At 50.8% G+C, this 24,014-nt stretch overlaps 1 protein-coding gene across 3 annotated transcripts in view; it reads left to right on the top strand.

Annotated features, from left to right (window-relative positions):
• The window catches only part of OSBPL2 (oxysterol binding protein like 2), a 60,250-nt gene extending 38,042 nt beyond the window's left edge, over positions 1–22,208 (top strand). For all 3 annotated transcript variants that reach the window (XM_030914850.1, XM_030914848.1, XM_030914849.1), the window contains exons 7-14: positions 5,184–5,366; positions 7,035–7,142; positions 7,808–7,897; positions 10,020–10,143; positions 12,676–12,804; positions 15,133–15,256; positions 17,597–17,687; positions 19,783–22,208. In XM_030914850.1, coding sequence (XP_030770710.1) covers positions 5,184–5,366; positions 7,035–7,142; positions 7,808–7,897; positions 10,020–10,143; positions 12,676–12,804; positions 15,133–15,256; positions 17,597–17,687; positions 19,783–19,885 — 952 coding nt within the window. In that variant the 3' untranslated portion in view covers positions 19,886–22,208. The remainder of the gene's footprint in view (positions 1–5,183; positions 5,367–7,034; positions 7,143–7,807; positions 7,898–10,019; positions 10,144–12,675; positions 12,805–15,132; positions 15,257–17,596; positions 17,688–19,782) is intronic.
• Positions 22,209–24,014: the final 1,806 nt, after the last annotated feature.

Here is a 24,014-nt window from a genome sequence, read left to right as displayed (position 1 = left end):
TCTGCTCGCATTGATTCCTCTGCTCTGAGAATAAACTGTTTGAGTGAAGAGCTCACTAAAGCGTTTGGATGCTGTAGGCGAGATGTTTCACACACATGGGGTGCTGTGCTAGCAGTGCCACCATGTCTGAGTGAGTGTAAAGCATTGGCAATGAGACATTTTAGTGTGTTCGACTCAAGCGTGGAGATAGCGTGTACCGTAGACGCTTCCGTGTGTGTGTGCAACGTCTGTGAAATGTGTAGGGTTGTTGTGAGCTTCACCGAAAATGGAAATAGGTACTAATGAGCAAAACTAGGCTGTTTTAGCAAAGTATTCAGTGAATGCTATTGAAAAAGCAGGTAAATCCAGAGACAGGAATGATTGCAAAGAGCAGCTTCACTCCCAAGGCCACGTTTGCCACCACACAGCCTCCCCAGAGTTTTAGCAAGGGTCAGACGGCCCTGGCCAAGGGAGAGTTAACTAGACCACGCCTCATCTCCAGACATAACTGAAACTTCTTCCTATGGAACTTTCTTCTAGGCAGCGTTGCTGTCCCTTCCTAGAGTCCCCCCAGCTTCCCTCCTGTCTCTGGTGGCCCTCAGCTTACAGACCTGAGACTGACTTCAAGTCCCAGAACTCTGACCCCAGAGGTCCAGCCAGGCCCCATATCACGTTGTCTGTGGCTGGACCTCTGGAAGGACTGGTTGGGGTTCTCTTCACCCACCTGGTTGCCCCGGGAACCGCTGTGGTTATTCACAGAATCATCCTGGGATTCTGCCCTGGTGACAGTGCCCACCCAAACCAACAAAGGAAGTCAGAAGCAGGGCAGACCACAGCATGAGTGTGGCCGTGTGGTAATTCCTCAGCCATCAAGCAGCCTGGCTGGGGCTCCGGGTGGCTGTGGATGAGAGAGTAGATGTGTGTGGCTTCCTTCAGGGCCATTTGGTGATGTCTGAAATGATTTTTATTCCACCGCCCGTGGACCCCCTCATTCTCTTGTAGATGCATGCAGGTGCCCACGGGCAGATGTGTAGGGAGAGTCAGCGGAGCACAGTTGAGCCCCTGTCTCTGTGACAGGGCTAAGCTATGGTACTGAAGGAGGGAGGGGCAGGGCACTCTCAACTGCACCCTTCACTCCTCTGACTGTCGAGGTAGGCCAGCACACAGAGCTCGCTCCGCCTGCCTGGGGAGAAGGAGCTTGCTGGTGGGACGCTCTTCACTCCTCTGACTGTCGAGGTAGCCCAGCACACAGAGCTCGCTCCGCCTGCCTGGGGAGAAGGAGCTTGCTGGAGGGGCGTGGGTGGTTATCTAGACAAGCCTGCTGTGCAGAATGCAAGCTGTTTGCTACAGGCTGCTGGGCTGCACGCCTCCCTGCCCAGGAACAGAGTGCAGACGGGAGGGAAGGCAGCCTCCTTTATCATCTTGTTTTATTATTTTTCTATGAAAAAGGGAGTTGAGCCAAAACAATTAGCCTCTTATTTGGATTCTGGGTTAGTTGATATTCTGTTGGGTTGTTTTATTATGAAGTCTGTTTGTTTTTTTAATTATAAGAATGTGCTCTTTATAGTAAATGTGTAACATTGAGAAAGGTAGAAAAGATAAATCAGGCATAATCCCATAAAAGACAATAACTGACTGGGCTCACGCCTATAATCCCAGCAACCTGGGAGGCCGAGGCAGGAGCATCACTCGAGCCCAGTAGTTCAAAGTTACAGTGATCGTACCACGGCACTCTAAGCTGGACTACAGAGCCAGACCCTGTCTCTTTAAAAAAATAAAGATAGCTGTCAGCATTTTGTTAGACTTTCTTTTGTGTGTGTTTCAAAATATGATGTTAATTTGTATCCCTTTTTATTTAACAGTATGTCATAATTTTCCTGTGATATTAAAAACTTTTTCTAAATTATAGTGTTTCATGGATTCTAAGACACATTTTTCATGTTGCAGCACTTCAACATGTCAGTTTCGTACTCCTTTTTTTTTTTTGAGATGGGGTCTTGCTCTGTCCCCCAGGCTTGAAGTGCAGTGACATGATCACAGCTCACTGTAGCCTCAACTTCCTGGGCTAAAGATATCTGCCCACCTCAGCCTCCCAAGTAGCTGGAACTACAGGCATGCGCCACCATGCCCAGCTAATTTTGGTATTTTCAATAGAGACAGTGTTTTGCTATGTTGCCCAGGCTGGTCTTGAACTCCTGAGCTCAAGTGATCTACCTACCTCCACCTCCCAAAGTGCTAGGGTTACAGGTGTGAGCCTCTGCACCCAGCCCAAGTCATAGTTTCATTTGCAGCATTTTTTTCTTTCTTTCATAAAATAATGGTGTGCAGTGCAATTAATGGCATCTTTGGTTCAAAGAAGTGCAGTTCCTTTGAAACTTCAGGTCACTGTTTTGGGGCCCTTTATTGTATTTTATGTGTTATTAATGATTGAGAATTTTTTTTTTTTTTTTTTTTTTGAGACGGAGTCTCCATCGGTTGCCCAGGCTGGAAGGCAGTGGCGTGATCTCGGCTCGCTGCAGCCTCTGCCTCCGGGTTCAAGCAACTCTCCCTGTTCTCCGCCTCAGCTTCCTGAGTATTTGGGATTACAGGCGCATGCCAACATGCCCAGCTAATTTTCGTGTTTTCAATAGAGACAGGCTTTCACCTTGTTGGCCAGCCTGGTGTTGAACTCCCAACCTCAGGTGATTTGCCCACCTTGGCCTCCGGAAGTGCTGGGATTACAGGCGTGAGCCACCACACGCAGCCATGGTTGAGATTTTTATCAATAGTGAGTAAGTGGTTGTGGGATTTGGTTTGCTTCAAATGGGCTTTCTTCCGGTGTGTAAAGAGTTTAAAAGTGTGGCCAGGCGCGGTGGCTCAAGCCTAGCACTTTGGGAGGCCGAGACGGGCGGATCACGAGGTCAGGAGATTGAGACCATCCTGGCTAACACGGTGAAACCCCGTTTCTACTAAAAATGCAAAAAATTAGCCAGGCGTGGTGGTGGGCAGCTGTAGTCCCAGCTACTTGGGAGGCTGAGGCAGGAGAATGGCGGGAACCCGGGAGGCGGAGCTTGCAGTGAGCTGAGATCCGGCCACTGCACTCCAGCCTGGGCGACAGAGCAAGACTCTGTCTCAGAAAAAAAAGAGTTTTAAAGTGTGTGCCCATGTTTATCCTAGAAGGTGTGAGTGTCAGCACTGGCTGTCAGATCATTTGGGGAGGAGCTGTTGTTAGTAGTACAGGCTTTCCTGCACTTCTGTATATAAATCACTCTGCAGTTTGGAGAAGTCACAGCTTCAAATTCTAGTATTTCTGGCTCATCCTGGCTGGGTCAGCTGCTGGTCCTTACCCACACGCTGCCCATGCGTGAATGCCAACTTTTTGTTTTTCGTCTGATTTAGAAGTTGGCTGGCAGTGGGCAGCCGAGCACCTGTTCTCTAGATGTCATTGCCTTTGAGCAAGCAGGACTAGTTTGGACAGAGTGTGGCGTGGTGACAGCAGGGTCCAGCAGGCGACTGTGGGTCTTGGCACACGCTGCAGGGAGCAGCCCTGCTTCTGCTTCTGGGAAAGGGGAGGCTGAGGCCTAGACAAGGGAAAGACTGGCCACGAGAATCACTTGTGAGGGAGTCTTCTGTTCTGAATTCATGCAGAGTGTGCTTCCTTTTCTCGATATTGCTCTTGAGTCCGTTGCTGCTGCCAGCCTTCCCGTCCTCTGGTCAGCGTGCTGCGCCGCCGTCGGAGGCATTCACGAGATTGGCTCTTAGAAAATGATTAAAATGTCTTGAAGAAGATAAATCAGGCAATCAGGCTGGGCGCGGTGGCTCACGCCTGTAATCCCAGCACTTTGAGAGGCTGAGGTGGGCAGATCGCCTGAGGTCAGGAGTTCGAGACTAGCCTGGCCAACATGGTGAAAACTTGTCTCTACTAAAAAATACAAAAAAATGAGCCGGGCATGGTGGCATGTGCCTGTCCCAGCTACTCAGGAGGCTGAGGCTGGAGAATCGCTTGAACCTGGAGGCAGAGGTTGCCGTGAGCCGAGATCACACCACTGCACTCCAGCCTGGGCGGCAGAGATTTTGAGATTCCATCTCAAAAAAAAGAAAAAGATAAATCAGAATAGGAAAGAAGTTCTAGATGATAGAGAAGAAGCCTTGTGAGTGAAAGAAATGCAAGCCCCCTGGGCTGGGTGGAGTGGGACGTGCCACCAGCAGTCTTCCCCAGGGGCTGCACCCGGGGCCAGAGCTCCTGCTGCACAGCTGGAAGCAAGCTATGCACCTTCTTAACGCCGACACACGTCGTCTGTCACGCATGCACTTCCAGATCGTCCTTGCCAGTGTCTGCCATGTGCTGTGCGTCTGTGAGACCTTGGCAGTCTGTCAGGTTAGGGGCCATGGACGTGAACCAAGTCCTTTCCCAATACCCTGGATCCCTACAGATTCCTTGTTATAGCTAAAAATACACATTCCTTTCTTAGACAAGTATTCATTTTGTAAATTACATACCTTGGTAGTCAACCTTTTAAAATCTAATTTTTCAACGTTCCTTCCTCTGTAATGACTGGAAATTCTGATTCCAGTTAAGTTGGTAATTATGTGGTTTAGCTTTTCTAATTTTTAATGACTACACCTGTAGGTGTATTCATAGTTCCGGAACAATTAAAAACTGACATTTTGATTGAAAAAGAGAGTATACTAAAAATCCTGTTTCCTGGACAGGAATATTTTGGGGTATAAGCCATTCCATCTCGGAAATTTCAGGGGCCTGTTAGAAAGGCGAGGAAGGGGCACCCTCTTCAGAAAGGGTTTAGGGTCCTGAGTTCCTGGGCAGTGGGGGTCCCTCGGGGTTGAGGGTTTGGAGTCAGGGGTCTGTAAGGGTCACTTATCCACATCTCTGGGCACCTCTGGCGAGACAGCGCTGTGGCTCGGGTGGTCCCATGGAGACTGAGCGGGGCATTGGGGTGGAGGCCCCCTCCTGCACCATTGCCCTCTCTGGGTGGGTCAGATGTGCTCTGGAAGCCATGTTTATGTGTGTGTCTGTTGCCAACGTTAGGCCGAGTGTGATGTTGGAGAGACAGTGTTGGGTGTTTCTGCCACATCTTGTGGCACGGAGGGCCCCTGCTTCCCAGCATCCCGTGAGGGGCTCTGCATGATGTCTGAGCTGCCCTTTCTTTTATTTTGCTGCCATTAACGTGTCTGTTTCTCTTTTTTTTTTTTTTTCTTGGACCTAGGGAAGATTTGGGATTCAGATTTATATCGGAACAGGTCAGTCACCATCCCCCCATCAGTGCGTTCCATTCGGAAGGCCTCAACCATGACTTCCTGTTCCACGGCTCCATCTACCCCAAGCTCAAGTTCTGGGGCAAAAGCGTGGAGGCAGAGCCCCGAGGCACCATCACACTGGAGCTGCTCAAGTGAGTATTGGTGCGTCCTGCTGAGAACCGCTTCCTGTAGAAACTGAAATGGGTGCTGGTGATGTGGAGGAAAACCTTCCTTTAGGAGGAAACCCTGTGATTTTTCTCCTGAGATGGTGACCTCCCCACAGCAGAAACGTCTTCAGATGAGCTTCCTGACCAGGGTTCCGTGTTGCTGGGGGGCGCCCTCACCTCTGCAGTTGGAATTCTCACCCCTTTCAGTCGGAATTCTCACCCCTTTCAGTCATCATTCATTGTATTCCTTGTCTTTTACTGCCTAATAGCCCCAAATGTAGCAGCTTTCACACTAGTCTGGCAGGGTTTTTGAGGGCTGGGGACCGTGTGGTTGCGGTAGGGATGAGGGTTGGGTTACCCATGGTGCCTGTGTCCCGGCTCCCCTTCTTGGCTGCTGGCAGGGCCCCTTCAGGGCTGCTTGCTGCAGGGTCCTGCCTCCCACGGGGGAGAGAGCTGAGAAGGAAGCCAGGGAAGTGGCCCTTTGCACACTCCCCCATCCTGTGCTCATGTGGCAGGGGTGACTTAGGGTTGGAATTTGAAACAGCGTTGGAGGGGCCCTCTGAGAAGCCGCTCACTGCCCCTCTTCACTCTCAGCCTGAATGCTCCCCAAGCCAGTGTCCACCAAAGACCCCTCAGAGCAAAACACAAGTCTCCAACAAACGCCGGCCGCTAAGACCCGGCAGACACAGACCAGATGCTGGTGTCCTCCTGGGCCACCAGTCCTGAGATGCGAGTCTTGCCAAGCTGCTGCCTACGGTCTTGTTGTAGGCACCAGGTCCTAACAATACATACAGAAATAAGTAATAAACGACACCTTGCCTGATGAAGCATTTGATGTGGGTTTTGCTTCACATTGGCCCTGCCTGGATGGTGGCTAGAAGGTTCCACAAGGACCTGGAGAAGCCCCTGAGAGTGTGTCCCGGGGCTGGTGCAGCCTTGTGCCTATTGTGCAGTGGCCTTGCTTTCTTAGGAAGAGGCGTACAGAAATGAAAATTTGCACACCTTGCTGATAAAGTTGCACACCTTGCTGATGAACGCATTTGGGTTCCACCCCCAGGAAGTTCAGAGAATTCCACACGTGTTGCAAACTACCCTGTTCTGAGTGGATTTCTGCCTTCACTGTGGCCCCTCCACATAGTCCCTTAAAACATGGGGCTGCTGATGTGCTGCCTCACATTTGTGGGGTGTTTTCTTCTTGGGCAGGGCCATTTGGGAGGATGAGGAATAAAAGAAACAAGTACGTGGAGTGCGGTGAAAACCCTGCACCCCTCCACAGCCACATGCTGGCTCCCCAGATAGCCAGGGCCGCATGCCCGGGACCCTGCATTACTGCCATATGTGTTTGGGGAGGTGGCTTTTCTTTTGACGACTTCACAGGAAAGCCATTTCTCTTTGTTCAGTCTTCTTTGATTGCTTATTAACATGTCTTGACATTTAAGTAGAAAGCTTTGTAGGTGCTACAAAGGAAAGAAGAAGTGCATTTCAAACGCATGCTAAATACACAGCCTCCGTCGCAGGGGCTTCAAAGCAGCATGCTGCTGTCCTGCGGGTGCCAGCTGCTGTGACCCAGCACTGCCTGGTCGTTGCGTCTTAGGTCATGTCGTGTCTTGGCTTTTCTGCTCTCTGACCGCTTGTTTTCCGGTGTCTTCGCAGACATAACGAAGCCTACACCTGGACCAACCCCACCTGCTGTGTCCACAATGTCATCATCGGGAAGCTGTGGATAGAGCAGTATGGGACAGTGGAGATTTTAAACCACAGGTGACAGCACCCCACTGTTGGGTGAGAGTGCGAGGCTCCGGGTGGGGATGGGTGAGCCAGGGAGCGTGAGTGTCCGTGCTCCTGGTGGGTTTTAGCTCAGCCTCAACGAGCTCCTGCCGTGTCCCTGCCAGCCCAGGCATAGCAGCTGCCTGGATTTGACTCTGACCGGTGTTGGCCATGGGTGCTCCTCGTTCACGACCTCATTTTTAGTCATGGTCGTTACTTGAAGGTTTTGAGCTATGCCGAAGAGCTGTGTCATTGCCAAGTGCAGCGCGGTGGCCGTCCACAGCCGTTGGCCACTGTCCAAGCTCGAATGCCCTGTTCCTGGAAGCTTATGACTGGTGGGCTTTGCCTTTTCACCACTTTAGTGAGGTATAATCGATGCATCATACGATTCACCTGTTCCGAGTGGACACTTAAGTGATTTTTGATAAATTGACCGAATCATGGCGCTATCCCCACAGCCCATTTCAAACACTTCCATCGCTCCAATTGCCAACATTTCCAGTTTCGAACACTTCCATCGCCCCAAAGGCCCACCGCACCCATTCGCAGTCAGCCCCTGCCTGCCCCAGGGTCCTCCATTGTGCTTCTCCCGTTACAGAGTTGCCCTTTCTGGCTGTTTGCTGTCTTGCAGCAGAAACCTGTGTTTGTTTTTCCCACAGAACTGGACATAAGTGTGTGCTTCACTTTAAACCGTGTGGATTATTCGGAAAAGAACTTCACAAGGTGGAAGGACACATTCAAGACAAAAAGTAGGTCCTTGCCAGGTGGTTCATGGGGCACCACTGCAGCCTGTGTGTTCACGTTAGAGGGCTCAGGTGCTCCTGGGCCTGCATGTGCCAACGTGCACGAGACGCGGGTACACCAGTGTCATCTGTTCATGGTCCAGAAGTATGACTCCTTTTTGTTTTGGAAAGACATTTTGTTATTGAGCATACAAGGAAATAAAGGGTATTTTTGAATGTAGTTTCTAGGTGGCTTGTTACTGGGGCCATCTTCTTTTGATAAAATTGTCTTGAGAAGTCAGCCGTTTTCACTGGGAGATGAGACGAGACTGCGTTTTGCGGCAGAGCTGAGGTGGGAAGTGTGGCCTTGCGCTTTTCCTCCCCCGGCAGGCACCCCATGCACGCTGTCAGGCGAGACTCAAATTGTGTTAGCTGGTGGGGTGTCCGTGTCACGTGACCAGTTCACTCCAGTCTGAATCAGGGACTTTCACAAGTTTTTGTGAGCAGAGAAATGGTCAGTACCTGTTTCAACAATTTTTTCAGTTTTTTTCTCTCCATTTGGATTAATTACTTTGTAATCTGGGTCTCAAATTTTTTTTTTCCAGTAAGGAATTTGAGCCACAGAATGTCATGAAGTTCCTTCTAGTTCCTAAAATTTAGACATTTCCCATTAGAAACTAGCCCCCAATGTAAAACAGGGCCAGGTGCAGTGGCTCACGCCTATAATCTCATCACTTTGGGAAGCCATGGTGGGCAGATCACCTGAGGTCAGGAGTTCGAGACCAGCCTGGCCAACATGGCTGTCTCTACTAAAAATACGTCTCTACTAAAACCCATCTCTCCTAAAAATACGAAAATTAGCCGGGTGTGATGGCGCACATCTGTAATCCCAGCTACTCGGGAGGCTGAGGCACAAGAATCGCTTGAGCCCAGGAGGTGGAGATTGTAGTGAGCCAAAATCACGCAAGTGCACTCCAGCCTGGGCGGCAGAGCAATAGGCTGTCTCAAAAAAAAATAAGACAGTTGGTGTTTCTGCTCCGTCCACCCTCTAGTATATACCAGAAATGCACCTGTTTCAACAGCCTATAAAATAAAATGGCCAGGCTTATGACTGACCGTTTCTCCCATAAAACATGTGAGGATCAACGTGTGGACCTAGAAGGGACAGCAGTCGAACAGTGCCTGACGCCTCTCCCCCTTGGAACTCAGCCCAGAGAGCAGCTGGCTGTTTCCAGAAATGGGTGGGCACGCCGAGGCTACTACTCGCTGACCCTCAGTGAGCGCATGTACAGCATGGTTTTCCAGAACTAGGCGGGGGCCCTGAGGCCAGACCCACTGACCTTCAGTGAGTGCATGTAAAATGTGTTTTGGTTTTCCGGTTTTCCATCCTAAATTTAAGGGTGTTCTGTCCTTGGAGACAGAGAGTTGTTGTCCCCAGGTTGTCTGCTAGGTGAGGCCTGGCCCAGTTACCCGTGTCTATGTGCTGGCTCTGCAAGGGCTGAGAGACACCCTCCCCTCCTGGGTCCCGAGTCTGTCAGAGCTGCACTTCCAGGGGGTCTGTGGTCGTGGTTGACTCTTCCCAGCAAGAGGCGAAAAGAGAAAGAAAATGGAGCCTGCACTATTTGGCTTCATCCCTTTTGGAATCGAGAGCTCTGGTGGCCACTCTGCAAAGGTCTCTGGGTTGTTATTGATGAAACAAGCAGGTGGGGAACCAAAGATCAAGCAGCATTGACTGCACCGATGGATAGAAAAGGGCTGGAGGACACACACAGCACGCTCAGCGTGTTGGAAATGATGAGTGGGCGCCTGCAGCTTCACATTTTAAAACGCTCGCTCTTTTTTTGCCCCTTCCCCTCTCCTGTAGCCCCGAGGGCCGGCTGTCCTTTGGGTTTCCATCCCTTCCCCTCTCCTGCAGCCCCGTGGGCTGTCCGTCCTTTAGGTTGCCAGCCCTTCATTTTCCTTTCCATGCTCAGAATGGTCCCAGAATGCAAATTTTCATCTTTGGATTTATGTCCAGAGATGTCCCAAAATGCGTAAGAAAGCATGCTTGAGGGGGATTTATTCCAGGGTCAAAATTAAGGTGCTACGTGTTTAGACAAATGGTTTGTAATGACTAAAACTTGGCTTTAAAAATCCCATTTAATTACAGCAAAAAGAAGCTCTTTGTGATCTATGGCAAATGGACGGAATGTTTGTGGGGCATAGATCCCGTTTCGTATGAATCCTTCAAGAAGCAGGAGAGGAGAGGTGACCACCTGAGAAAGGCCAAGCTGGTAAGGGCCGGGGCATCCCCGGGCAGAGCTGAGCCCTGGGCGCTGAGGGCTGTCAGGCCGCTGCTGCCTTTAACTCACCTGCCAGGGGCGCAGGGAGCCTTTGGGCCCCAGCAGGAGAGATGAATATGCAGAATTTGTCCAGATGAACCGCGTGTTGTGGCGTCCAGTATCAGCGAGGGGGTTATCTGTATTTCTTTCCGTTTTTTGTTTTTTTTTTTATCCAAAGCAGGGTCTTCCTCTGTCACCCAGGTTACAGTGCAGTGGTGCAGTCATAGCTCACTGCAGCCTCCAGTTACCAGGCTCAAGCAGTCCTCCCTCCTTAGCCTCCCATGTGGCTAGGACTATAGGCACGCACCACCATGCCTGACTAATTTTTATTTTTTTGTAGAGATGGGGTCTTGCTATGTTGCCCAGGCTGGTCTTGAACTCCTGGGCTCAAGCAGTCCTTGCACCTCGGCCTCCCGAAGTGCTGGGATTACTAATAGGCATGAACCACAACACCCAGCCAATTTATCTGTATTTCGGTTGCACAGAGGCTGCTGCTATAAACTGTGGGCCCCAGTGCCCTAGAGTCATACATAGTCACTGGCCCCCATGGCTGGAAGTATCTGAGGGAACCTCAGGCAAGGCCATTTCTTTTCTGGAAACTCCAGGTTCTGGGTTCTTCTTAATAAATCTTCTCGCTTTCTTTGAGTTAGCCTAGACATATTTTTAAAAATCAAGTGAATTTCAATTTTTTGTTTTTAGTTGTGAGTACCAGATAATATATTCAACAGCCAGAAAGTATTGGCAAGGCTTTTTCCCCCCTAGAGCTTTGGAATACTTATTACCTTAAAACTAGTTGTTCTTGAACTTAAAAATAAAAGTGATAGTTCAAAAGAGGTGTCATATTTTCTACATAATGAATTGGAATGTACCAAGCCTGAAATGTTCAATATTTATTTAATGGAAACGTTCAGCCTCCTCCGGATCCCAAGTGTTTTTTGTGTTGTAGTATTCATGTGTACTGTTAGACACCTTTTCTAATCACCTGCTTTTATTTAAAAAGGAAAATTCTGCTTATGCACCAGACAGACCTAGAAGGGTAAATCCATTTAGTGATTTTTTTGATGCTTTCCTACTCCTTGAGGTGACCTAGAAACAGGAGAGTTTTCTGTGAAGGCTTGTCCTTGAGCCGCGGCTCTCCCTCGCCCAGCCTCGGGCCACGGGGCCTACAGCCAGTGTGGATACAGCCCTGCTGGTGCAGGAAGCCCTGGGCTTTGACTCGCTTATTTTCGGTCATCTCCTTGCACAGCTGCATCTGGAATCATTCTCTCCCTTTTCTAGGAACCATTTTTTTTTTTTTTTTTTTTTTTTTTTTTTTTTTTTTTTTGAGATGGAGTCTCGCTCTGCCGCCCGGGCTGGAGTGCAGTGGCCGGATCTCAGCTCACTTCAGCTCACTGCAAGCTCCGCCTCCTGGGTTCACGCCATTCTCCTGCCTCAGCCTCCCGAGTAGCTGGGACTACAGGCGCCCGCCACCACGCCTGGCTAGTTTTTTGTATTTTTTAGTAGAGACGGGGTTTCACCGTGTTAGCCAGGATAGTCTCGATCTCCTGACCTCGTGATCCACCCGTCTCAGCCTCCCAAAGTGCTGGGATTACAGGCTTGAGCCACCGCACCCGGCCGGACCCATTGATTTTGAGAAGCAATGTGGCAGGTTTTGTCTTTTCATCAGGATGTAGAGAGTCTGAAATCCCCACACAGCAGCCATTTCTTGATGGAGGGCAAAGCTGCGCCATCTAGAAAGCTCTCAGTTCCAGAACCTGCCTTCTGGAGAGGTGCCGTGCGTGAGAATGAACATACTGCTTGGAAGGCACCGCCGCGTAGTCGCGCTCAGACTCCATGAAGTGCCGTTTCACATGTACCGCGTCTCCCGAAGGGAAACACGCCTGGCCACTGACCTCCTGTTATCTCTGCTTTTGGTGTCAGTTAGAACACACAGCACAGCCCCACGAAGGGAGTGTGAGCTGCTTTAGGGACTGGGGTCCAGCTCCTCTCCATACAGTGATGGACAGTGTCATAGACTGGAGAGGAAATTCGATTTTGTCCTTAGTTTAAGAAAAAAAAAGGCCGGGCATGGTGGCTCATGCCTGTAATCTCAGTACTTTGGGAGGCCGAGGCAGGTGGATTGCCTGAGGTTAGGAGTTCGAGACCAGCCTGGCCAACATAGTGAAATCCAGTCTGTACTAAAAGTACAAAAAATTAGCTGGGCATGGTAGTGGGTGTCTGTAATCCCAGCTACTCAAGAGGCTGAGGCAGGAGAATCTCTTGAACTCGGGAGGTGGAGGTTGCAGTGAGCCAAGATTGCACCACTACGGTAGTACTCCAGCCTGGGCAACAGAGCGAGACTCCGTCTCAACAACAACAACAAAAAAGCCACCCGGCTCTGCTCAGGCGTGGTGACTGGTCTGAAAGGTGCTCTGAGAATAGCTGTCCTCCTGGCCAAGAGCAGCCTGGCCGTGGGCAGCCACCCAGCAGGGTTCTGTGTTTCAGGATGACAGCTCCGGGAAGGCTGACAGCGACGTGGCTGACGACGTGCCTGTGACCCAGGAGACCGTGCAGGTCATTCCCGGCAGCAAGCTGCTCTGGAGGATCAACACCCGGCCCCCCAACTCTGCCCAGGTCTGTGTCCCTCCGTGGCCTGACACCCCCGCTGTGAGGCCAGGCCTTACTACTTGCCCACATCAGACCTGCCTCTGCACCCCCTGAGCCCAGCACCTTGGCTCTTCCCTGTCCTTGGGCCCTTGCCTGCCACCTTGCCTCAGCCTGTTGTCCCAGAGCAGACGGAGGGGCCTCTGCGCGTGTTGAATTGGCTTCTGTTGTCCCTGGAGCTGTGTCCCGGCCCTGTGCTTGCCTGCCTTGGGGCCCGCTGTTGGGGCTGGGCACCGCTGCTCCCGAGCACACGTTTGTGCTTCCCCTGGGAACATCAGACAGACGCAGCCATTGCCGGCCAAGGCCCACACCGAGTGCATCTTATCAACAGAGTCTTCCAGACCTGTTCGGGAGATTGCTTTTCTAACTTCTCAATTTAGATGCTTAAATGCATTGTGACATTTATTTTTGAAAATTGCACTTATAATTTTTATTAAATATATGATAAACTACATGTCTTATGACAAAATGTGATATATGGTTATATGATAAATATCACATGTAATATTTTAGTATCTTTTATAAATTCTTATTTATATATAAAATATATGCAACTTACGCAATTTTGTATGTCCCGTAAACAGAGCAGAACGTGTAAAATACAGAAAAGGAAGCAAAACCTTCCCTCTAAACACATTATCTCAACAGTCGCTGTTATCATTTGATTAGAGCATGACCTGCTTGAACAATGCTGTTTTCTTTTTCATAGAGGCAGAGTCTCGCTCTGTCACCCAGGCTGCAGTGCAGTGGTGTGATCTTGGCTCACTGCAGTCTCCAACTTCTGGGCTCAAGTGATCCTCCCACCTCAGCCTCCCAAGTAACAAGGACCACAGGCGTGTGCCACCATGCCAGACTAATTTTCTATTTTTTGTAGAGAGGAGGTCTTGCTATGTTGCCCAGGCTGGTCTCAAACTCCTGGCCTCAAGCAATCTTCCTGCCTTGGCCTCCTGAGTTGCTGGGACCACAGGCATGAGACACTGTGGCCTGCCAACGATACTATTGGTATTTTAAATTTATTATTAGGAAAATTGCTTATGTATTTTTTCAGGGAAGTCTCTTTAAAGATAACTTGTGCTTCCAGCCTTTGGCTCAGCGTATGTGTTGAGTCCTCCTGCCTGCCTGGGCTCTGGGACCAGGCAGATGAGGTCCCAGCAGGGAGGTGGGGCAGGTAGTTGATTCACACCTAAGAGCCAGGTGGTGCCTTGGGTGCTAGGGAGGGCATCTGAGTGCTGTGGCTTCAGTCATGGGGTAGGGGTGGGGGTGTCTAGGGATTGCATTTGGGCGGAGGGGACAGCCAGGGCAGAGCCCCCTGGAGTAGACTAGTGTGTGAGGGCTAGAAGGCCTAGGGGGCCATGGGGATGAGGGTGGGGGGAGTGCAGGGGTCTCCAGATGACTTCAGTATTTGCTATGAGTGACATGGGGCACCATGAATCATTTGAGCAGGGGATGATGGATGTGGTTGATGTTTCCTGTGGCCTTTCTGGCTGCTTGTTGATATGCTGTGAGGGCAGCAACAGAAGAGGGAGGACACAGGTGGTGGCTGGAGGGCCTGGCTGTGGCAGGAGGACCTGAGTGGAGCTGGGGCCCTGAGGGCTGCAGAGGCCGGGAGGCTGTGGTGCAGAGGCCAGGAGGCTGTGGGTGCAGAGGCCGGGAGGCTGTGGGTGCAGAGGCCGGGAGGCTGTGGGTGCAGAGGCCGGGAGGCTGTGGGTGCAGGGTGCTGCCACAGGCCTGCTCGGGTGTGCTGTCCACGAGACACTGAGCAGACAGCTGCAAGCCAGAAGTCAGGCAGAGCAAGGCTCTGGTTGTCCTAGGCATGGGGGGACTGTCATACCCTAAGCATTCTGGTTTTTAATGTGACAGATGAACTTGCTCCCAGGGCTGAGGCTTTGGCAGCTGCAGGGGTAAAGAGGAGGAATCTGTGGGCAGGTGTGGCTGAGGGCAGGGAAGGAGCAGGTACAAGCTGAGGGTTTAATAGTGGGAGACAGGTAGCGTGGCCGAAGTGTTTCCAGCAAGCTGGTGACAAATCTGTCAATGAAATTGTGAAGACAGAAAAAGAAATGTGTGTGAGTTTTGCTGTTACACCTCAAAATGCAAACGTTACAGCCACAGTGCATGATACACGCTTAGTGAAGATGGCAGAGGCATGGAATTTGCGGGTGGAAGACGTGAGTGGAAGTAGGTTCCCATAGTGGCAGTCAGGTAGCACCTGTGGGGTTTCAGGGGCCCACTGGGGGTCTTGGAGCATCGTCCATGGTTCAGAGGCCCTGCTGAGGTCGCATCTCTGTGCCTGCTCCACAGATGTATAATTTCACCAGTTTCACTGTGAGCCTCAACGAGCTGGAGACAGGCATGGAGAAGACCCTGCCGCCCACGGACTGCCGCCTGCGCCCCGACATCCGCGGCATGGAGAATGGCAACATGGGTGCGTCCCTGCAGTCAGAGGAGGGAGCTGGGGCCAGGGGCGCCCTGGCTAGGGTGGGAGAGCACAAAGCACTCGCTGGCAGAAGCCAGGCTCTCCCCTATAAGGGGAACCTGGTCCCTCTCCCTAAACAAACAGGCAGGCTGCAGGCCTTCCAGCTAGGCTTCTCAGACCATCTGCGGTGATGAGCTTTAAAGATCTCTTGCCTGCCTCAGACCAAACCTTTTGTAAATAAATTAAAATTACATTATTAGAAAATGAAATGGAAAAGAATACATACAAAGTACAAGTCCTAGGCCGGGCGTGGTGGCTCATGCCTGTAATCCCAGCACTTTGGGAGGCCAAGGCAGGTGGATCACCTGAGGTCAGGAGTTTGAAACCAGCCTAGCCAACATGGCGAAACCCCATCTCTACTAAAAATACAAAAAATTAGGCAGGCATGGTGGTGCCCAACTGTAATCCCAGCTTCTCGGGAGGCTGAGGCACAAGAATCAGTTGAACCCAGGAGGTGGAGATGACAGTGAGCCGAGATTGTGCCACTGCGCTCCAGCCAGGGCGACAGAGCGAGACCCTGTCTCATAAACAACAACAAAAAACACAGTAAAAACAAAGTGCAAGTTCCTCATTTTTTATTATTAAACAAAAGTTAAGATTACATTTTGAAAACTGCAGGTGTTCCACCGTGAGGATCTGTGTAGCCCTCAGTGCAGAAACTGGCCCGTGTGTGGCGTGTCCTGCAGCCTCACACTCTCCTGGTGGGCTCTGCATGCAGCATTCATCTGTAACATGCCTGATAACAACTGTCTCTCTCACCCACTCATCTCAATGGAATCCGCAGGGAAACTCCTGGCTGAGGAGGCATATCTAAAGTGTCCTGGGTTTTGAGTTAGTGATGTTTCATTTGTTTTTAGAGTTGGGATCTCACTCTGTCGCCAAGGCTGGAGTACGGTGGTGCGATCTCGGCTCACTGCAGCCTCAACCTCCCAGGTTCAAGCGATCCTCCTGCGTCAGCCTCCCAAGTAGCTGGGACTACAAGTGCATGCCACCACACCTGGCTAATTTTTACAGGTTATTTTTTAGACAGAGTCTTGCACTGTCCCCCGTGCTGGAGTGCAGTGGCACGATTTTGGCTTGCTGCAAGCTCCACCTTCTGGGTTCAGGCTATTCTCCTGCCTCAGCCTCCCGAGTAGCTGGGACTACAGGCACCCACCACCACGCCTGACTAATTTTTTGTATATTTTAATAGAGATGGGGTTTCACCGTGTTAGCCAGGATGGTCTCGATCTCCTGACCTCACGATCCACCCGCCTCGGCCTCCCAAAGTGCTGGGATTACAGATGTGGGCCACTTCACCCGGCCAGGGTTGTTTTTTTTTTTCTCCTTTGAGATGGAGTTTCACACTTGTTGCCCAGGCTGGAGTGCAATCGTGTGATCTCGGCTTACTGCAACCTCCGCCTCACAGGTTCAAGAGATTCTCCTGCCTCAGCCTCCCGAGTAGCTGGGTTTACAGGTACCTGCCACTACGCCTGGCTAATTTTTGTATTTTTAGTAGAGACAGGGTTTCACCATGTTGGCCAGCCTGGTTTCAAACTCCTGACCTCAGGTGATCTACCCGCCTTGGCCTCCCAAGGTGCTGGGATTACACTGTACTTGGCCTAATTTTTGTATTTTTTATAGAGATGGGGTTTTGCCATGTTGCCCAGGCTGGTCTCCAGCTCTTGGGTTCGAGCGATCCGCCTCCCTCAGCCCTTGTAAGTGCTGGGATGCGGGCATGAGCCACCACACCCGGCTTGGATTAGTGATGTTTTCGGAGAGAGACCCAGCTCACGAGGAGTGTGACTTGGGAGTGGATGTAACTTCTCATGCTTTGTATTCAGAATATATGCCCAGTCCTTCACAGAAGCCACATGGCAGTTACCCTGGAAGGTTAAGGCTAAATGGAGCTCGTCTTTGGTTGAAAGATGGGCTCTGATTTGCACAGCCCATGGTGGGGCTGGCTTCCTGTCCTGAGCGCCTGCTCGCACACTAGGGCATCAGGTGGTGCTCGGGCCCTGCCTGTCCTTCAGACTCCTGCACCCGCAGAAGTTGAGTAGCGCTGTCGTAGAACGTGCAGCACACGCAGCCCACACACTCTGCTCAGCTCCATTTGGGAAGGGTCCCGTTGGCGCACTGGCAGCTGGCCTCGGCAGTTGTGATTGTGTTTGGTTTCCCAATCACAAAACCTGTTGTCTGTGGCATTCCAGCCACAGTGAGACATGCCATCTAGAGATCTAGGTGCGTGGGGGGTGGCAGGGTACAGTTCTGAGGTCTCTGTCTGACCTAAACTGTTTGTTTCTATCCTAGATCTGGCCAGCCAGGAGAAGGAGCGGCTGGAGGAGAAACAGAGAGAAGCACGGAGGGAGCGGGCCAGGGAGGAGGCAGAGTGGCAGACGAGGTGAGTAGGTGGTAGCCACGCAGGCTGGGGCAGCGAGGAGCGAGGAGGCCCCACACACACCTGGGGACAGCCAAGAGGCCCCCCACATACCTGGGGACAGCCAAGAGGCCCCCCACACACCTAGGGAGAGCCAAGAGGCCCCACACACACCTGGGGATGGTGGGGAGCACTTTCTCTCACCCCCACACCCCTGTGGCTGGACAGTTGCTGTTCCATGGCTCCATTAAGGTAGTGACACCAGTGGTTGCCCCTGACCCATACAGTTCCCACTGCCCAGGTGAGAGCCCATCCCAACTTAGTGCACACTTTGCCGAGACCATCCGGCTGGGGGTGGCCTGTGCAGAGCGCCTGTCACCTCAGACCTGGGTCTACTGCCGGGCCTCATGGTGTGTTGGCCCAAAGCTTTCTTCTCAACTGTGGCAAAGTTAAAGAGAAAATGTTGCCTGAATGTGGCTGCTCCCTTTAGGAAAACACAGCTGGTGAGTGTATGGGTGAGGTCCCCCAGAGCCACAGCCCCTGTGGGTCGGGAGGTGGCACCGTGTGGAGGCCACACCTGTCACACCAATACCACATCTTTCCGTCAGCGCCACTCAGGCTGATCTTCACACTGTGACCTGGAAAGGTTTTGTGAAAATTAAATCCCGTGTGCTGTGCATCTGTGCACACGGAGGCTGGGACGATGGCGTGGGCCCGCGTGGGTCTCACAGAAGCATCAGCTGCCAGGACATGATTCCTGTTTCTGTAACTGTCCTAAGCTGGCTGTAGTTTATAATAGTCATAAGAGAAAAGAACCAATGAATAAGGATTCAATCAGTAATGTACTGTAATAAGTATAATTTTAAAATTATTTATAAGTAAAAGGTTTTAGTTTGTTAGAACAATCTTTGGGTATCTGTGAAGCATCTTAATTCTGTTAGGCCACCTACTTGGTAAGATTCATTTTCAAGGCCCAATAACAATGGTATCCAGTGATTTACTTGTGGCTGGCATTTTGAAACCAATTCTCACTGTTTGGGCTTCCAATTTAATTTAATACTAGGCTTTGAATGGTTTGATATTTGGAATTTGCCCTTAATCCAGAGAAAAATCAGCTTTAAAATAGTTAACCTTTCCTCATTGTTTTGTTTTGTTTTCTTTTGTTTTTGAGACAGAGTCTCGCTCTGTCGCCCAAGTTGGAGTGCAGTGGCGCAGTCTTGGCTCACTGCAAGCTCCGCCTCCTGGGTTCATGCCTTTCTCCTGCCTCAGCCTCCCAAATAGCTGGGATTACAGGCATGAGCCACCATGCCCAGCTAATTTTTTGTATTTTTAGTAGAGACGGGGTTTCACTGTGGTCTCGATCTCCTGACCTCATGATCCGCCCACCTCGGCCTCCCAAAGTGCTGGGATTACAGGCGTGAGCTACTGTGCCCAGCCTCTTCATTGTTTTTTTAAAGTGTTAAAAATATACTGTGAAAATAATGATCTTTTGTCCTTTGAAGAAAATGTCTTCTCCTTTGTGAGTGCCGCCCCCCCATCCCCACCCCCAACACTAAGGACACCCCTTGGGCCCTGAGTGCCAGTCGGGCGCTGTGGATGGCAGCTGAACCAGCCCCAAGGACTCCCCTTGGGCCCTGAGTGCCAACTGGGCGCTGCGGATGGCGGCTGAGCCAGCCCCAACACCCGGGCCCTGTGCTACCTTCTCTTTGCCTATAATGTCTTCCTTTGTCCTCAATTAAAAAATCAAATACTTGGTTTGCTTCAAATGAAAGCAAATATGAACAGTGTAACTGCTTTTGCCTTGAAAAGGGAGAGGCATTATTTAGGCTCCAGTAACTTCTCTGATAAGCGCCCAGTGTGAGGATTTTGTGTTGAGTTAAACCCTCCAGATTTTGTTGGGAAGTGAAACGGACATGGATGGCTGCATATCTTTAGGTTCCAGCATTCACGTGACCACAGGATCAGTAATCCTCCATTGAGGTTGTTACCCTGGGCTGCATTTTAAAACTCATGGTACTGTGATGGTGCTGAGTTGGGGGAACACATTCCTGCACCCAGAGCAGGGCTGCGTTTTCCTTTTGGGCTGAGCATCTTCTGACCCCTCCCTTGTGTCCGGCAGGTGGTTCTACCCAGGCAATAACCCCTACACTGGGACCCCCGACTGGTTGTATGCAGGGGATTACTTTGAGCGGAATTTCTCCGACTGCCCAGATATCTACTGAGGGCCTGGAGGGGCCTGGGGCCCAGGACCGGAGGCTGACGAGGCTGGACTTCCTCGAGTGGCCACTCTGAGCCTTGTCACAGCAGAAACCAACTTTTCTAACGACTGTGTTCGCAGCAACAGCACCGTCCCTGATCAAGGATGTAATTCTAATTAACTGTTGATTGCCAAACATTTCACTCTGCTGTGCCGTCTCTTCATAAAGCTTCACTTGGGATCATCGTCTTCATTAAGGTTTCAACAGGGAAATTCTTCACAGTGCCCTTTTATGTGGCAGAAATCAGCTGGGGCTTGTTTAGCTTCCAGCACACTCTCAGTCATAGAATGTGTAGCTAAAAGAAGTAATGGGAAGGGGTTCATGTTCTCCTTATAATGCAGTGGCAAAAGGTTCTGAAAGTCTTTTAAACTTGAACCAGTGGGGGAAAGATGGATCTTGAAAATAATGCTGCAGAGAGCTTGATAAAGGCCAGGGATTGCCTTCTAAATTATGGTAATACAGAAGTGAAGAGTTTCAGAGCATCAGATTGAGTGAACAGTTGTCAGATTCTGTATTTTTTAACAATCTTCAATAATGTAAAGATTACTTTTAAAATATTTAAGGTAAAACTACTTGAATAGTATTTTGCTGAAGAGCAAGATATGCATTAATCACCAGTTTTATACTGTCCAAAATGAAGCATCACCGTGACAACCCAGAGTGGGCAGAAGCATCGAGAGCATGACAAGAAATCCCAAGACTGCTCCCGCCTCAGAGGCGTCCCGGCTCCGACTTGCGTGCCCTGTCGTCAGTGAGGCCTGGCTGTCACCGCACACCATGTCCATGTCTTCAAGGGGTTCATTTCTTCTTACACGTCGCGTGTACCCATAGCACTCTTGTGTTTTTGTTTTTCCCAGTATGCATGTTTAAAATAGAAGTGACAAGAATCACATCCGGTTGTGTGCTGTGGGAGGGTCAGAGGCAGAATCTACTTACAGTGGTGTAATTAAAGTTATTTAACCAAAAATAGGTATGTGTCCATCTCAGCATTCACCTTTATCAAGTGACTGATTCTTTTCTTTCTTTCTTTTTTTTTTTTTTTTTTGAGATGGAGTTTCGCTCTTGTTGCCCAGGCTGGAGTGCAATGGCACGATCTCGGCTCACCGCAACCTCCACCTCCTGGGTTCAAGCGATTCTCCTGCCTCAGCCTCCCGAGTAGCTGGGATTACAGGCATGCGCCACCACGCCTGGCTAATTTTGTATTTTTAGTAGCCATGGGGTTTCACCATGTTAGTCAGGCTAGTCTCAAACTCCCGACCTCGAGTAATCTGCCTGCCTCAACCTCCCAAAGTGCTAGGATTACAGGCGTGAGCCACTGCGCCTGGCCATGACTGATTTTCTTTATGTCGAATTGTCAACACGAGAGATCACAGTGGAGCACTTTGAATGAAAGACTGTTGGTTGTGTGCATGCACACACACACACTCAACGCACAGCTGCATGGAGTCCAGGTTACTAAGGCCAGCACTTCTGAATGACAGGTGCCACCTGCGTGTCTTGGTTTCCACACCACACCTGTGACGGAAGCACTTCTAGAAGTGAACATGCATTTTGAAAGCTTGATTTTGTAGCTTTGGAAGCTGGAAGCGATGGTGTTCGGTGCCGAGTCCTGCGTCAGCCTTGGGACCTGCGAGCTCCGTACCAGCCACTCAGAAGTGTCTGAACAGAACCACTTGGTGACTTGTAGCTGGGTCTGAGGATTTAGGACTGTGGCATTTTTCAAAGAGGAGACTTGGAAATCCCCAATGGCTGGAAGGTAGGTGGAGCCCATGTGCCTCTGGTGGAGGGTTACCTGCTTTTCCACACTGCGGCTGTGAACCAGCTCATTCTCCAAGAAAGATTAAAAGCTGAGAACATCCAAAGGTGAGACTCAGGCACATTGAAAGTGACTGCATTTAGGGAAGTTTAACGACTTCTTACTGATCGTTCCAGTTCTTACTGGTTAAGATAATTTGCCAACAGGTTTGTTTCCAAGTCCTCTCCCAGGACCAGGCTCCTGGTATTTCAGGGGCTCGTTGGCTGCATAGACAGCCCCTCTTCTGCTGTCCCTGAGCACAGACACCAAACCAGAGGTGGAGGAAGAATGGTAGGAAGGCTGATTGCAAAGGCAGCTGTGTGTCAAAGGTTATTTTAACTTTTTATTATTTGTTGTTATTGTTTCTGCAAATGCTAACACGTAAACTATGACCTAACTTTTGTCACCTTTGATATCTATTGAATGTTAAACATCTCTATTTAATAAAGATGGCCAGCACTTAATGTGTGGAAAGTGATGGCCTTCTCATGGGCCACGTGTTTGGGTGTGAGTATGGCCTTGACCAAGGGTCTTGGTGCTTGATTCACTTTTACAGATAGGGTCAATTGCCCAGGCTTGAGTGCAGTGGTGCAATCATAGCTCACTGCAGCCTCGACTTCCTGGGCTCAAGCAGTCCTCCAGCCTCAGCCTCCCAAGTAGCTAGGACCATAGTCGCATGCCACCAAACCCAGCTATTTTTTAAAAAAAAATTTTGTAGAGACAGGATCTCACTGTGTTGCTCAAGCTGGCCTTGAACTCCTGGGCTCAAGCAGTCTTCCTGCCTCAGCCTCCCAAAGTGCTAGGATTACAGGTGTGAGCTACTGTGCTAGGCCCTTGGTTCTTTTAAAATTAATCTTGTCATGTAGGATGTCCTTACAGAATGAAAACCTAGCAAGTTTATTCCCCAACAGAACCTAATACCTTGATTGGATTATATTGCTGATTGAAATTAGAATTCAGTTCCATGGTCATTGGTTCGGGGTATATGTATTGTGAGCTGCTGGAGACAGCATGGTGAACAGGCGTGCCTCCTGGAGAGCTGTATGTGAAGCACATGTTGCATCGCTGCTCACAGGCTCACCCGGGATGATGGTGTGGATCTGAGTCGCTAGCCACATGCGACGTCTGCCCTGCCCTAGTGTCCGAGTCTGGTGAAGGGTCAGGCGTCACCAGCACCTGTAGCCTTCTCACCGGGCGAGCCTGGGGTTGTGGGAAGTGGGGACAGCTGGCTCTGGTCCTGGGCCCTGATGGGCATCCAGCATTTTGCTGATGCAGGCTGCCCTGAGGCCAGACCCTCCAGAGACTACTGTCTGGGAGGAGATTGAGCCAGCGTCCCAGAGGCCTTGATCGTGGGGAGGCGCCTGTGCGCGCCATGTGTTTCCCAGCCTCTGTTGGCAAGTGGGAAAGCTGGCACAGAAGAGCGGTGCCTGCAGGTGCTCCTGGTCACCACCACTGCTCCCAGACACCATCTCCAGAGCTCACGACATCTGTGCTGGTTGGAGGGTCAGGGCTACAACTCTGCCCGACAAGCAGTCTGCTGCAGGGGACGCAAATGTCAGACCCAGCAGGGCCCAGCACTTGAAGTACCACATGCCACCCTGGTGGCCTCCAGGCACCCCACTGTCCACGTGTCTGAGCATGGAGCTGTCCATCTGGGGCACTGGCCTTAAACACCAAGGACCTGCCACGGTTTGCCAGACACATCCAAACACAAGGTCAGGAGGTTAGAACAGGACAAGAGAAATTCCTGGAGGCCTCCTCACAAGGTGTCCTGCTGTTTGGGGAAAATTTCTCCCCAGCAGAAATGGGGATTTACAAGTTTTAAAGGTCCTTGTCATTCTGTGAAGGAAAACAAAGCGAAGACAGAGTTCCGATGAGCTTCCCACTGTGCTGGGCGGCAGAGTCCACAGGGCGTGGGCGAGGGGCACGGCTGGACCAGAGGAGAGTCCGATCCGTCCGAAGGAAGCCGTGATGGTCCCAGTTTCCTCTGATGGGCACGTCTGGACTTGCCTGTGTGTAAAGTGGGCACAAAAGACGGGGCCCTGCCGTGGCCGAGAACTCGGCTGTGGCTCCTGCTGCTCGCCAGGCAGCACGGGAGCTGGGTCTCCCTCAGGACCCCTCAAAAGATGGTTCCTCACCGTCCTCTACAGGCTGATGTAAAATTTCTGGGAGGCGAAAGTCACGTTTGCCAATTCTGGGTACGAAGTTCACTTTTAGTCAGTCCTTCGCTTGGTGAGCTTTGGGAGCCAGGCTGCTGTGGCCAGATGTTTAGAGCGCGATGGTGGCTCTGCAGAGGGC

This window comes from Rhinopithecus roxellana, chromosome 13 (genome assembly GCF_007565055.1).
Source record: "Rhinopithecus roxellana isolate Shanxi Qingling chromosome 13, ASM756505v1, whole genome shotgun sequence".
Classification (NCBI taxonomy): Eukaryota; Metazoa; Chordata; class Mammalia; order Primates; family Cercopithecidae; genus Rhinopithecus; species Rhinopithecus roxellana.
The sequence above is the reverse complement of the archived record's forward strand: the minus strand, read 5'-3'. Positions and strand labels throughout refer to the sequence as shown.